General features: G+C 41.1%; 1 protein-coding gene across 2 annotated transcripts in view; it reads left to right on the top strand.

Moving 5' to 3' along the window:
• The first annotated feature begins 4,014 nt into the window (after nucleotides 1-4,014).
• The window catches only part of CCDC169 (coiled-coil domain containing 169), a 30,632-nt gene continuing 18,900 nt past the window's right edge, over nucleotides 4,015-15,746 (top strand). The window contains exons 1-4 of one of the 2 annotated variants that reach the window (XM_065051809.1): nucleotides 4,015-4,512; nucleotides 10,585-10,667; nucleotides 11,113-11,223; nucleotides 11,316-11,356. In XM_065051809.1, coding sequence (XP_064907881.1) covers nucleotides 4,436-4,512; nucleotides 10,585-10,667; nucleotides 11,113-11,223; nucleotides 11,316-11,356 — 312 coding nt within the window. In that variant the 5' untranslated portion in view covers nucleotides 4,015-4,435. Of the gene's footprint in view, nucleotides 4,513-4,566; nucleotides 5,352-10,584; nucleotides 10,668-11,112; nucleotides 11,224-11,315; nucleotides 11,357-15,746 lie in introns of those variants that run through there. The other variant, XM_021300507.2, reaches the window with a different exon arrangement.

Below are 15,746 nucleotides of genomic sequence, written 5' to 3'. Positions count from 1 at the left end.
CTGTTCTCCCTTTTATACACTATACACACTAAGCTCCCTATGCCTCATACCTTTAGGTTTATTTTCTATTCCCAGCTTGATTTTGTTTCTCCTCTGAATACTGAACATCTTTTGATGTGTGGCAGTCCTAGAAGTAGTCTTACTAATGCTGTTTACGGAGTGAACTGCTACTTGATTTCCTAACACATTGAGTATTTAATTTGGAAATGGCAAAGTCTTTTCTACTACAATATTGGTCTGAAAGCTCAAGATTATTTTTAATGACCTCCAAGTCATTGTGAGCTACTGCTGTCTCTGACATCTTTGTCATTCTGTAGGTATAAACCACTGTTCTTACCTCAAGTCTAAACCCCTGCATTTGAATGGATTTCTCTAGATTCCAAGTGTGGGTTGTTTACTTGTTTTGTTTAATGCTGATTTAAAAACACTTTAGGATAGCCTATTTCTTAATACTCCTTGACAAACTAAATCTGTAATCCTTTGAAAAGAATTGGTAAAACTACCTTGCACCAAAGCATGCTGACCACCTCAGTTATTCACTATAGAGTAGTGTAGGTTGGAAAGGACCTCAGGGTGTCCCAGACTAGAGAGATCTGTAGCGCACCATTTTTCTCAAAACAGGTCCAGATGAAGCAGAGTACTCAGTGCCAGTTCTGATAATGTTTTTATGATCTCCAGTGATGAAGACTTTACAAACTCTCTGGACAACCTTTCCCAGGTTTGCCTCTGGTAAAGGTAAATATTTCTCCCTTACACTGGGACAAAATTTTTCATAAGCACTTGGATGTATTGCTGCTTATCCTTCCATAGAGCACACTGGAGAAGAATCTCCCTTCTTCACCTTCACTACACCCTCCTCTTAAATGGCTGTTGACAGCACTAAGACCTTATGCCTTTTCCAGGCTGAACATGGGCCTGCCCCTGACCAGCCTGGCAGCCCTTAGGACTTCTTTAGGATCCTGAAGCCCTTGGGATTTGTTTGGGAGCCCAAAGCTAAGCCCTCCAGCACGTGGTTCCACAAGTGCTGACCCCAGAGGGGAAGAAACACCTTCCTCACTGTCCTGCCCATGCTCTTGCTGATGCGGTCCCACAGGCCACTGGCCGCCCATGCTGCTGGATGCACTGCTGGCTCCTGGGTGGCCTCTTCCCTGGGCCTTTCCATGTGAAGTTGTGTTCACGTTACCACCCCCAGCCTGCACTGCTTTTCCCATCCCAAGTGTTGGACTATGCATTAGCTTTTTGTCACATTTCATTAGGTTCCTTTCAGCAGCCTGTTTCTCCCTCGGAGGGGCAGCTCTGCCCTCCTGCATAGTGTCTGCTCCCCCCAATTCATCATTGTCTGCAAACTTGCTGAGAGTGTGCTCAGCCTTTTGGGTTGTTAATAAAGAATTAAGGGTATTGGCTCAGGTATTTATCCAAGAGTTGAGCAGTCATAATGCTGGCCACCACACTTCAAGCCTGATGGCCCAGCTAATTTTCCAGCAACCTTATTTTCCAGTTATCCAATCTATAATTCGCCAATTTGGCTATAAAGGTACTATGAGAGACTATATCAAAATCCTTGGTAAATTTGAAATATACAACATCCACTGCTTTCCCCATGTCCACACAGCCAGTCAGTCATACCCTAGATACTGGTGCTAGAGAAATAGCTACTTCTTTGTCAAAATTAATTGATGTCATAATCCAAATGTTTGTCATCAGCAACCAGTCTACTTTGCTTTTGAGCAACTAGTTGTTTATTGCCTTCACATAATCCAACGATACTTATTTGCGTTGTGACCAACCTTCCTAACCTTTCTTACTAAAAATGAAATTAAAAGCCTTAAAACAATGAAAGTGCCTTTACAGGTATCCATAGATCTAATTTTAACCAACTTATTTGGAATAAAGAAATGGAGAAAAATTCTCAGATGTTGCAACTGTTGCTATGCTAGTGCCATGATTGTTAAAAATGTTGGTGGTTTTAAGTTTTACACACAGAAGACCTCAGTCCATGAGACACTAAGATTCAGTACACTGAATTAGTTTGAATGGTAATCTAGGTCTAAGTCATTACTTAAATTATTGGCTCGGTATGGAATGTGTTTTCAATATGTATCTTAAAAAGGAAGCATTCAGTAAATCCTGAAGGCAAAATGAGCAGCTAAATTTAAATGCAGTTACAGTGCAGTACTCTTCTAAATTTCTTTCTTGATTAAAGTATTTCAGACAATTTTGAGTTCAATCCACACTTCAAGTGATAATTCACTGATTAGATGATAGCATCAATTATAACTTGAGACTGTCAAAAATCACCTCCTGTCCTAATATACATCAGACAAGTGAAATTAAAATGACTTTTTCTTCTTACAGTCAAGCTTCTCACTCTCCATCCTACTGTTCTACCCACAGACACTCCATCCTGCTGGACTGGTGCTCCTGCTGCGAGGAGTTAGGTCAGCCCATTCCAGTGTCACGAACCACCACCTTTGGACTGAAATTCACAAAATTTCAGGACTGACCTTGGGATGGCAATACTGATTTATGCTATGTTAAAATAATTGTAATACATAACCCTTGTTTTAAACTTTGAAGGCAGTGCCTCTCTTGCCCAGCGAGCTGTAGGGCTATTGCACTTGGCTTCCTGCTTCTGCAACAGAGTGACATCCAAATAACTGAGAAACTATACTCTTTGTTTTTTCGCCTAGTATAGCAGTTAAGCAAAATGACAGTCCATCTCCTTCCTGAGAAAGTGAACAGACAGTTTCTCTAGTGAGCACTAGATCCCATGAAAAGGCAAGTTGATGTATGAGCACACTAATCACTTCCAATTTCACCCTGTCCCTTGCATCAACTCTGGTGCTTTTCTGCACAGCTGGTGAGCCATTTCAGCTCACTAACCAGCAGAAACTGCAAGCATTTTCCCTGATATAAGTCTTCTAGGTTTCATGAGCTGTACTGGCTCATTGGACATTACACAAATGTCAGGGCTGGCACCGAGGCAGGCAGAGAAGGTGACAGCAAGACCCTGACAGAAGGGATGCCACTCTTGGCAGCACTGAATTGTTTGTTAGATTAATTCAGTCCAGCGCACAAATCTTTGTCTTGAGAAAGCCATGAACTGATCTGAAATTCCTTGTTTGAAAAACGCAACGTAAAACATTTTAAAGCATGAATCAAAATAATTAAAATATTAGCCAGTACATATTAACTAATTGACTCCATTGACTTGATCGGTGACTACCGACTATTCTAAGCTCTTCTGTCCTGACTCAGGTTAGGTTCTTGCAAACTACTTTATGCAGAGCACCGATCCCAATTGTCGAGGGTGCTAAAACACAGGCTAGGCACTCTTTTAAAACCAGGCCCTGTCACACTGTGCCTCCCTCCACATATAGGTCAAAGCATCTATTTAAAACCATGCTACTTTGCATCCAAAAGACGTGTTTTAAAAAAATCTCTGCATATTTGTGTTTCTCAGGTCATTAACAGCTTAGCATACCAGCAGTTCACACTACATGCTCAAAACTCTTTAACTGGGCCACAGCTGTATCCTAGAATCACAGAATGTTTGGGATTGGACGGGACCTCAAAAGATCATCAGTCCAATCCCCCTGCTGGAGCAGGAACACCCAGATGAGGCTACACAGGAAGGTGTCCAGGCGGGTTTTAAATGCCTTCAGAGAAGGAGACTCCACAACCCCCTGGGCAGCCTGTTCCAGGGCTCTGGCACCCTCACTGAGAAGAAGTTTCTTCTCAAATTTAAACAGAACCTCGTGTTCCAGTTTGTATCCATTGCCCCTTGTCTTATCATTGGTTGACACTCAGAAGAGCCTGGCTCCATCCTTGTGACACTCACCCTTTACATATTTATAAACATTAATGAGGTCACCCCTCAGTCTCCTCTTCTCCAAGCTCAAGAGACCCAGCTCCCTCAGCCTTTCCTCATAAGGGGGATGCTCCACTCCCTTCATCATCTTTGTTGCCCTGCGCTGGACTCTCTCCAGCAGTTCCCTGTCCTTCTGGAACTGAGGGCCCAGAACTGGACACAATATTCCAGATGCAGTCTCAAGGTTGGAAGGATCATCTGGTCCAACCTTTGTTGGCGAAAGCACATTTTTCTCAGTAATTTCGGGTGCTGCCGAGCCAACCCCATCAAACGAGGGGCCGTTATAGCAGCTACCGGCACAGCTGGTACCAATGGGGGCAGACGGAACGACATGGCGAAGGCGATGCCGACTGCCACGTTTCCCCGGGCAGCGAGAGCCAGGACGACTGCGGAGACTGGGGTCGCCCGCCCCGAGGGGTGGGGAGGCGGAGGGCCAGGACCAGGACCAGCGCTGGTTCGCCCACCTCCGGCCACACCGCGGCCGCAGAAGGCCGGGCCGGGCGGCTCCCCGTTACCCCACGCAACAGCCGCCGACGCCAGGGCTGCGCTTGGGCCGGCGGCGCCATGGGGGAAAGCGGCGGTCGCCGGGCGGCACATCCCGACCGGCTGGCGCTGGAGCTGGGGCGGGAGAGGCGGAAGAAGTGAGTGCCCGGCGGGCGGCAGCTGCCCCGGGGAGCCGCCCCGGAGGACCAGCAGGCCGGGGGCTCCTGCCGCCTCCCTGCGGCAAAATGGCGGCGGTTGTCTAGGGCGGGGGTTGCGGCTGATGCGGTGGGTGGGGAGCGGCCATGGGGGTCGTGTGGCTGCCGGCGGGTCCCGCAGCTCGGCTGGGATGTGCTGGGAGCACGGCTGGTGCTGTGAGAGAGCCTGGGGCATGGAGGGCAAGAGGGACAGCTGGTCAAAGGGCTGGCACTGGCACAAGGAGCCTGAAGAATTTGGGTAAATAATTTTAGCCAGAAGCGGTACGGAACAGGCATGGCTGGAGAATGGGACGGCGTGTCACGGTTTAGCCGCAGTAGGCAGCTACACCTGCTCGCTCCCTCCTTCCTTCCCTGTGGGATGGGGGAGAGGATCGGAAGGCTACAAGTGAGAAAATTTGTGTGTTGAGATAAAGACAGTTTAACACGGTTAAAAAAAAAAAAAAAAAAAGGAAATGGGTACAAAACCAAGTGATTAAAAAAAACCAAACCCACAAGCAAGGGCAGCCCTGGCAAACTCCAGCCCTCGGTTCTTTTGCTGAAGACAAAGTGGCTGTCCCTGCTGTGTCCCCGCCCAGCTCCTCCTGCACCCCCAGCCCACCCCCTGGTGTGGGGATCCGAACATGACTTGCCTGTGCAAGTGCTGCTCAGCAGTAATTAAAACATCCCTGTGTTATCAACAGTTATTTAATCACAAATCCAAACAGCACCATATGAGCCTCTGTGAAGAAAATTAACTGTATCCTGGCCAAAACCAGTACACTGCGATTGGAAACCACGATGGGGTAAGAACAGAAAAGACCTCTTTGGGGGAAGAAGATTGAAATGAACAAGGAGGTGCTCCTTAAACACACTTATTTGCACAATGTGGAATTAAACTGGAAAGATGGATTTCAGTCTTCTCCACTATCAGTAAATATCTCTGAAGCCTATAGGGAAGGTATGATATCTCTCCAGTGCATTTTGCAGAGAAGATGAGGACTTATTACTGCTGCCAGTTAGTTCCCTTGCTTAAGCAGCAAATGTTGCAGCGCTCTGATTATTGTTCATGCTCACACAGTGGGGGGATTCTTGGTTGGTTGTTTTTATCAGTTTGCTTATGAAGTTACACATTTCCCCCCATGTTAAAGAATATGATTGCCTTTTGAATGTTAATAAATTAAAAGTTAGAAAATGTCAGAAGCTCCCGTGCTGCCTTAAGTCTGTTCCTTGATATGTACATTTCCATACAATTTTCAGACATTCTATTCCATACTGATTTTTCCTCTGGACAACGTTTCTTTTAGTGTCTATCTAGGCTGCTGATTCTTTTCAAACTAGTCCTGCAATTGTGGACTATATAAAATGTTTATTTACTAAAGGAAATGGGGAAGCCAATATTAACAGAGTCAAAATGGCTAGGCAGATTTCTGCATTCAAAATGCCACAAAAAGGAGCCTGGACATACTTGCACCAACATGTAAGCAAATAATCCTTTTACTTAAGTCTGAACAGTAGTGTGTCAGTGTAATACATCAATTGTCCTCTCTATGCACCAATTCTTTTACCTGATACACGATCCTGATATTACAGGTGTTCAGGTAAAAAGCAGAATGATATTGGCTTTGTTCACTGCTCTGATTATTTTGTTTTTTAATTAGTGAAAACCTCGATCCTTTATGTACCTTAAATTCTTGCTAATATCTCTAATAATCTTCTGCAAGACTGGGCCCAAAGCCCACAGCATTGTGAAGTGGTGACTTATTTGCCAAGGAAAGGAAAATACCTGTTTAACAAATACTTTTATTTTGATGGCATGACAGCAAGATTTGCTGCTCCAAGTGGATTCTACACCAGTTTTCCTCTGTGTATGTTGTATTTACAAATAGACAAGGGCATTACTGCCGATTTCACAGAAGTTATTTATTCAACCTAACTGTTAATGACCAGGGTTGTTATACATCTAAACCAGTGGCATGTATAGGTGATGAAAGTAGAAAGGCTCTTAGAAGGTGTGATTCATCTGCCCCTCTGGCTGTTTTAGCATGAGATGACTCACCGTCCTGAGGAGCCTGTTTCTCTGTGTTGGGTACAAAGCAGGCTGAGGATGACTGGCTTGCAGATAGATGTCAGCGCTCCTTCACAGCTACCTCGCCCTTGTCATCCTTTTACTGTCTTATTTGATTATCATGCCATTTAGGCAGTTTGCTAACAGCCCACCCAGCACTCTCATTTTACATTCATAAAGAAGAGATTTTTACTTCAAAGAGTAAATTGAATCATCCATGTCCGTAAGGGGGCTGTTACCTATAGTACCTGCTGATTCTCAATGATTGTGGATGTAATACTGTGAAATCTTTCAAAGGCTTTAATGAAAGTCAGCTTAAATCTGAATTACTGTAATCAAGATTCAGAACAGGTTTGATTGGGAGATGGCATGGCAAGTGTTTCTGAGAGAGCCAGCATATAATACTGCAGCATACTTCTTAATAGACAAAGAGATCTTAAAGCCATATATTTATGCCTGTCGACTACTTACTAATGTTGATGGAGTTGCATGTTAATTCAGCTTGTGAGATTTCAGCTTCTGTGGCTCTCCTGGCAAGGAAAGCTGCAGTGTTTTCCCAGCACGCTGCTGACTGCAAGTGTCAGGAGTCTGTAGCTTTCAGTACTCTAGTCTGCCCTGCAGTGCCTTTTGCACTGCGCAGTATTGTTTCTGCTTTGTTCCTAGGTTCTGAAGGCATCTATACATTTTGACTTCTACAGGAATCAGTAAAGGTCTGCCATGTTAGAGAGCACAGGCCCTAGAACTGGTGATTTGCCTTGAGCTTCTCCTATAATGTTTCATTGCTTTTTTCTCTCTGCTATAGAAAATGGCTTCAGGCAGTCTTGGGCCTGATACGTGCACCACATACTCAGATTTGGATAGCAAAATGTGCACGAAAATGGCTTTCATCCCAAGTGGCTGTCACTTTCAAGTAAAATAACACCTGTACGCTGTTTTAAAAAGAAACTTAGCAATTTTTTTCTTTTGTCATTTCAATCACAGCCTTCTTATCTGAACTGCACCTTTTTCTCCTTTTCTTCACAAGAGCTTTCTTGTTATGCTTAGTACGCAAAGATGTAGTTTAAGTTCCCCTCATGACTTAAATTTGAGCTTTCAGGATTTATGGGCTTTATTCTGTGATGACTATAAATTGTCCATTGCCAAGGGAAAGATATCTAGCCCTTGAATATGTCTAATTATGTTTAAAACATGTGAAATTGCAGGTAAAGTCATACCACAGTCCCTCTAAGTACAGACCAAGTCTCTCTTTGGACAGGGGGCTATACACAGCTGCTTTAAATTCACAGTAACAGATACATGGTGTGACCGTAACTTCCTGTCACAATTAGAAATAACTCCAGAAATGCAGAATAATCTGATACATTAAAAAGCTGAAGTATTCACCAAGTTGGTCAAAGTGATTTGTTTCTACATCTCTTCTCAGTCAGTGCAGGATCTGTAATTTACTGCATATACACTGACTAAAATAGAGAGGTTCTACTCTGGCTACTTTCAGGATGCTATTGAATTATTCAGTGTTTAATAATAACTAGATTTTTTGTTTAAAACGGTTTCAATTGCCAAATGAAAATAAGACTTTCTGTCACTGTAGCAATTACAGTTTGACACCTGACAATTTATCATTTCTGTACACACTTTCATCAGAACAAAATATAATTGGTAGCTGGCTGGCAGTTTTGCTAACAGTGCAGAAAGAATTACAAAATTTAATTTCAGAAATGTTGTATATAGTCTTGGAATGGTAGCAAAAATGAAGAACTGAAAACATTGGATTTAAAGAACTCATTCTTCCTGTGTTTTCCCTCTGCACCCACCTAAGCACCTAGCTAGGATTTGTTTGAAAAGGAAAACAATTTCATTTTGATAGAGCTCAGCTCTAGTTACAGCTTTGACTATTTCTAATTTATAGTGTTATATCCTTCCAAAATCTCGTTTTGACACTCACCGTTGTTCTAATTTCCTCTTTTCCAAACACTGAGGGGTTGATAGGAATCTGCTTTACAGAAACCTTATCTATTTGTATTGGAATGATACCAGCAATGTAGTAAGATTTTGTCTGTCTTCTTCCTCGCCATCTGCCTCTTTCATTTGGAGTGGGAGAAAATACACAGCAGGTTTCAGATTTCCTTTGGTTTTTCCACATCTAAGATTTTTACTCCTGTGTTTCAAGCCTGTCATTTGCTGGGGCTTTCACCAGTTCCTTTTTGTCTCCAGGAAGTTACCAGAACTTCCATTATTTCTTTGCCTATGTCCCTGATACCTGGTTTAATGTCAGTAGGAACAAAAAGTGCATTGGAGCAAGGAGGATTGGAAGACCCAGCTCCTCCCTGCTGTTCAAGATATCCATCTTTTTGTGCTCCTGTGTGTTTTTTGCACTGAAAACTTACTTGCATTACCTTAAATTAACCTTCTTTACATTTCTTGGCTATTTCAGCTCTTCAGCCCTCCCCATTCCAGACATACCCCTTTCGTTTATTAAAATCAGTTGGTTTGCTTCTGCAGCTTTCAGTTGAAATCTGGTGTTTTAAGCTGTGGAAAAGAAGTGTCACCAACTGAATGTGAACATGAGGAGTGCAACCATTTCTTACTGATCAGCTCTGTCCTCAGACCTTTGATTCCTCATAGGTTATTTAACCATTGCTTGAAGAGCATTTCTTATTATGAACGTATTCAGAAAAAGAAGATCCATGTTGACATGAAAGCCCCCTTTAAAAAAAACAACACCACCAAAAAATAGGACCGCACAATTATTTTCTTGCATGTTTTAATGAACTAAGATAGGATTTTAAGGACATCTATTGTCATATTGGTATTGCAAAGCATTTTCCAAAGGGCCTTTTTTGCGGAGCTGCTTTCTCAGTTCTTTTGAAATACCTCAATTTGGGCACTGAAAAATGGAGGCACCCAAGAACCATTGCTTGTTTTTTGAAATCTTGGCCTTCCAAGCTTAACTTTAAAGGACAAAACCACAAACTGCTCTGGTGTTGCGTTGCGCTGTGTTTTTCTTGCAGCTGTGCTGGTGTGGGCTCACCTCCTGGCATCTCACAGGCAGGAGCATTTCTCCATGGACATCTCCAAAAAGCACCAGGCTGTTGACATAAATATAGTCAATAATTTAGTTAGCTGTAATTTCCTTCTGGCATGATTGAGATCATATGGATTTATTGTAGCACACTAAGCTACCATCTTGCTACTTAAAAGGGTGAGAGTCATCAGCATGTTGCACGATGCACGCAGGTATCTTGTGTACTCATCAGAGTAAGTCTTCTGCTACCTTCTACTTCTGGTCATACCTTCTAAGGCAGAAAGAGTCTGGTTCCCATGGTACTTTTCAATTGTCTGGCTGCCCAACCAGTGTACAGAAGCAATAAATGGGCGAAAATCTATTTTCCCATAAGATTAATGTACTGAAAAAACTGGTGGCTTTAGCTCCTGTATGTTTTGCTAACACTCATTTTAATCATTGGCTTTCTTTTCCGATAGCCATAATACATGGTATGGTTTGACTGGTTTTATTATAGGTACAGTTTAGAAAATAGCTATTAGTCAGTGAGCAGTGATTCAAAATGAAGAATGAATTCAGAATTTCAAATAGCACATCTGAGGCATATTCTTGTTTCAAAAAACATATTCCTTGGGCATCTCATTTTAGATGAAAAATTAAAGTCAGTGTCTTCTCTACATTTGCTTAATTCTGATGATATGCTAGACAGTTATTAAATTTTAGGTAATATTGGCCCTGTTTTTTTATGGAAGTAATCTTATTCACAAAGTAGAAGTGCTTCTGTTGTTTTTAAGGCACTGTAGTATCCATAGAGAAAAAATACATTAAAAAGCATGGACAAGATGATGTAATTACATAGGAAAGACCAATAGATCCTTAATCTGAAAATACATTCAATTTATTAGTTTTATTTTTAATAATGAGATTAACGTATGAACCAATTTATTGAATTCTCTAAATACCACAGGGAAATGCTTGAAGCCTCAATATTTGAACTGAGAAACACAGTAACAGAACTGGAAAAAAGACTTAGCAGCGTTGAAGATGAAGGTAAGTGAATTGCAACAGTCTTATTAGTTAATTAGGAAACACAGAAAATTCTTTTGCGTAGGCCCTATAGAGATACAAGTATTTTTATTTTTTTTTAATTTAAGTTTTCCCTTTTCAAACATGCCTACTATAGGTGTGATGATTCAAATATGACATTAAGGAATACTACATGCTCCATGTTAGCTTTAATTTTTAAGGAAACTATGAATAACATGAATTCATGGAGTTTGTTAATATTCTGCCCACAGTAAGCCCAGTGAAGAATTCCCCTGATTTATATTTTCAAACTGTTTTGTGTGCAAAAATCCTCATTGTGAGGATTGCTAAGTGGATACTTCCTCAGTCTCCAGACAAGAAGTGGGGACAGTTTGAAAAAATGCTGACTTTTACTTGAAATGACACAAAATGATCTGGGAAACAGAATAACCCTGTATTTCTTTTTAAGGTAATGAATGGAAAACCAGATATGAGACACAAATTGAATTGAATAAACAGCTGGAAAGGCAAATTAATATTCTTCACGAGAAGATGGAGCTTATTCGTGGCAATCCAGCAGGTAGAAATGGGTAGTCATAACTGGTTTTAAAAAGATTTAGTGATTATATGTTGAAATTGTATCAATGGGTCAAATTTTCTGCTTGTTTGTAGATAAATTGTCCATTGTTCGCACCTTTGATCAAATGCCTGTGGTGAGTACTATGGTGTTTAGTTGCTTAACAAAAAATCACAGTGTAATTGAAGAACTTGTATAATCTTTGGGTTTTTTTCATGACAGAAAATAGCAGCAGCCTGGTCTAGAAATCAAAACAATCAGTCTTCCTTACTTTTTTATTGTTTCAGATATGCAGTTGCTTATAAATTTATAGAGTAAAATCATTAAATAGGAGGTACATAAGACCTTAATCATGTAATGACTGAGCGAAGGTTGTGTGGTTGGAGCTGCATTAAGGCATATAAGGTGGAGTAGTTGGACTAACTCCATCAATAAATGGAAAAACGTTACACCTTGATCACAAAATCATGGCATCATTTAGGTTGGAAGGGCCCCCTTTGAGATTTCCTAGTCCACCCCACATACTCAAGCAGGGCCAGCTACAGCAGGTTGCCCAGCATCATGTCCAGCTGGGTTTTTAATATCTCCACAGATGAAGACTCCACAACGTCTCTCGGTGATGTGTTCCTATGTTGGACAACTCTCACAGTAAGAAAAGTACTTTCTTGTCATCAGGTGGAATTTCATGTGTTTCAGTTTGTGCCCATTGCCTCTTGTCCTGTCACTGGGCACGACTGAGAAGAGCCTGGCTCCATCTTCTTCATTCCCTTCCGTCACATATTTATACACATTGCTGAGATCCCCTTGGAACTTCTCTTCTTCAGGCTGAACTGTCCCAGCTCTCTCAGCCCCATCTCATCTGTCAGGTGTTCCGGTCCTTTAGTCATCTTCATAGACCTGTGCTGGACTTTGTCCAGAAAATCTGTATCTTTGTTGTACTGGGGAGCCCAGCACTGGACCCAGCTCTCTGGATGTATTTCAGCAGCACTAAAGAGGAAGGACAGATCACCTCCCTCAACCTGCTGACAACACACTTCCTAGTGGAGCCCAGGTTGGCCTTCTGTGCAGCAAGAGTGCATTGCTGGCTCTTGGCCATCTTGTTGTCCACCAGCACCTCAGGGTTGTTCATTGCCAAGCTGCTTCCCAGCCAGTCGGCCCCCAGCATGTACTGGTGCCTGAGGTTATTTCTCCCCAGGGACAAGACTTTGCATTTCCCCCTGTTGAACTGAACTTCACGTGATTCCTCTGCCTATTTGTGCAGCCCACTGAGGCCACTCTGAATGGCAAAATGATCCTCTGGTGTATTGGTCATGATTCTCAATTTTGTATTGGCTGTGATAACATAGACAAATGGTTGTGGTAACATTTTGTATAACACAGTAACAGGAAAATTCTTCATTACACAGTAAATACACTGGGTTTGCAACACCAAAGGAAGTGTCTGTTTTTATTTTTAAAATTGTATTTCTTAATATGCTCATATTTCATGGCCTGTATTTCAACAAAGTGTAAAACATTTTTCTGTAATCTTAAGGAGAAAATGGCCAGAAAAAAAGCAGCAAATATTTTTGCCATTTCATTTTCTAAAGTAGTACATGAAGTGAAAGCAATTTCAGATTCAGGACTGCTTTTTCCATAGTCTGCCGTCTGCTGAAATCTTTTACTTTGAGACCTTTTCTGCTTCTTACCCACTTTTAGAAATGAAGAAGGAAGATAAAAAGATTTGTTAATGCCTAGTAACATAAGCAGGAATAATGAGGATTATGAGGTAGGGCTCTGATGATTTTTATTCCAGTTGTTTATGCTTACAGACGTATTTCCATCTTACTTTTTTGTGCCTTAGATTCTGAAGATTAATGGGAGTTTACTCAGCCTAGAGGAGGCTGCGTGCCCTATTAGTGGGAGTAATTATCTGTTGTAAGCAAGGTGTGAAAAACTGCCTGGTTTTTGTGATCTCATCCATGGATTTGTGATAGTAAACATTCTCACCAGTTTTAGTACTGTCCTAGAGACCATGGTGTTTTCTAAGTTGGCAGGTTTATTTTTTAAAAAGAGTTAATTAAAAAGAGAACAAAATCTTTCCCATCTCACTTTTATATTTTATGGAGTTGATTTTAAAATACAACTGGGATTATATCTGAAGAAAAGTCTTGAAGAAAGAACATTGATGTAGAAAATTTACAGTAGACTCTGCTTCAGACAAATGTTATTCCTGTCAGTTTGTAGAGCACAGACTGGCATGCACACTCACAGTATCAGAAGTGTTTATTTCCATCCAATTGCTAGTACTCGTAATAAATCCAATTACACCTTGCCAAGCACTCCAAGAGTCATTACCAGTGAGATAATCTCCTTTACCAGCAGCTGGGCCACGCCAATCCAGTACATTTCTAATCCCTACTAAATACTGCCTTGCCTCCTCACCTATGAGCTGTGGTTCTCAGAGGTTTGGTTACTTTTGCCACAAAGGAAAGAATGACAGCACAGCAGGAAGATTCATACTGCTAGAAGGAGCCTAGAAGACAGTTTGGAGAGTCCTAGATGTACTCAGTGACACCTGAGGAAGTCTGGAGCCCATGTTGAAGTCTTTCCTTCAGCCTTCCAGCTTAGAGGGAACACTCTCTGTTTGCTAGCCAGAGGGGAAAAAGAGTGCTTAGGGATTTGAACTATCAAATGTTTCTTTTTTCCTTGTTTTGATTTTTGGGAGACGGAAAGAAGGGAAGAAAATGGATGTATTTTTTGGGCTTTGCTGTTTTTTGTTTTTGTTTGTTTGCTTGGGTTCGTTTTTTGTTTGTTTGTTTTCATTTTTGTTTTTACTGAAGCTGTCAGAGAAGTCAGTGTATATTTACAGATACTCTTGGAGAATGCAGAGCTGCTTGCTTTTTTTTTCCTTTTAAATTTTAGGACATAAAGTATTGGTAAGAAAATATACAGATCATTTTGCAGAGTTTAAGCAGATAGTCCTTTTATGTTTTTGAGAGTTGTTCAGGGAGTAGGGGGAATACTTAGCTTCTCCACAGATCAGAACAAAGAGCAGACGTAGTGAGTGGGTGTAGAAAAACAAAGAGCTTTGCAGCCAGTCATCAATCTACATTTGCTCAAAGTAAAAATGCTGAGGGTGGGCATACATAAAATTCTGTGTGTGTGTGTGTGCGCGTGTTAAATCAAAAGTACACTATGATATTCAGCTTTCAGCTTACAGTTGCATATGAAAATCTGTGAAAATACAGCAAAGTTATTCTTCTGGCAAGATTATACGATTTGTTGAATATGGCAACAGAAGACAGTAGATTTTGTTTTGAGCAACATATTTTGTAAACTAAGTAGTATTTGCAAGTCTTTTTAACCTGTGTTCCCAAGGGAGTTAGAATTATGCAGTTAGAGTAATTGGAAGTACCTGTAATAATTCTTAACTTCCTGAGCAATTTCAGCTCTACTTAACAGAGGAGATATCTCAAAGATACTAAAGAGATTTATCTCACTCAGCTAGTCATTTAAGGTCCTACCGTAGTCAATAGAAGGAGAAAAACATGTCCGTAGAGTAATTCATCCCATTTAGAGACAGATAGCATAAATTATTTTCTCAATATCAAGCACTACAGGGAAAGTAAAAAAAGATTAGTCATCAGGGACCCTGGCAGTCAGCAAGCTGTAAAAACCTGAATGAAAGAGAAGAATACAAATGCAAATTCTAGAGTGATGAACAAAGAACCACAGAGGATTTTCTGTGTTGATAAATTGCAGTAATTGTTGCAGATGGCTTGCACTATTTTTGCTTTGGAATTAGAATCATAGTGATGAATGATTCCTTGCTATTAAAAACACCCCTAAACCATTTAAATGTACAGTTATAATTTTGGAGTCCTTATACTGACTTGAGATAATTCTTTTGTTTTGTTTGAAGGTGTCACATGACAGTAAATGAAGAACCAATACCTTGAACACCCAAATTTTTCCAGCCAGGGTTTAGAAAATCATATTTGTGTACTGAGAGTGGATTAAAAACCTAAACTGTGACAAGCACAAGGGAGTTCCAACAGTGCAGACTGTTTGGTTCAGTAATTTTGTGTCCCAATGAATAATACAAATGTCATAAAGTACTTCAGAAATAATTGCAGAAGGAATGCCTTCTCTCTAAAGTGTTAAATGATATGAATTTTACTTGGCCCTCCTAAGCACACTGTATTCGTTTGCTTTTTTCATTAAATGAGCTTTGGTGAAATACATGCTGTCTGCTAAGCATAATTTTCTGTATAAGCAGAAAGGAAAATATTCCTTTCTCACCATTTCTGCAAGAAAGAATCCCTAGATAGTGGCTTTAGTGTGCAGATACATAAGAGCATACTGCCAAATCAGTTCAGAAGAGCACACTCCTGGTAGCATTGCCTTAGCAACGCTCTAGTTAAGATTAGCCAAGGAACCAAGGTTTCTGTGATAAATCACTATTTTTGGAAATGTCCGACACCATAGCTGAGAAAGTTCTGACGTTAAGGGCCAGATGTTACTTGCTTTGCAAAGCTGCCTTT

This window comes from Columba livia, chromosome 1 (genome assembly GCF_036013475.1).
Source record: "Columba livia isolate bColLiv1 breed racing homer chromosome 1, bColLiv1.pat.W.v2, whole genome shotgun sequence".
NCBI lineage: Eukaryota > Metazoa > Chordata > Aves > Columbiformes > Columbidae > Columba > Columba livia.
The sequence above is the reverse complement of the archived record's forward strand: the minus strand, read 5'-3'. Positions and strand labels throughout refer to the sequence as shown.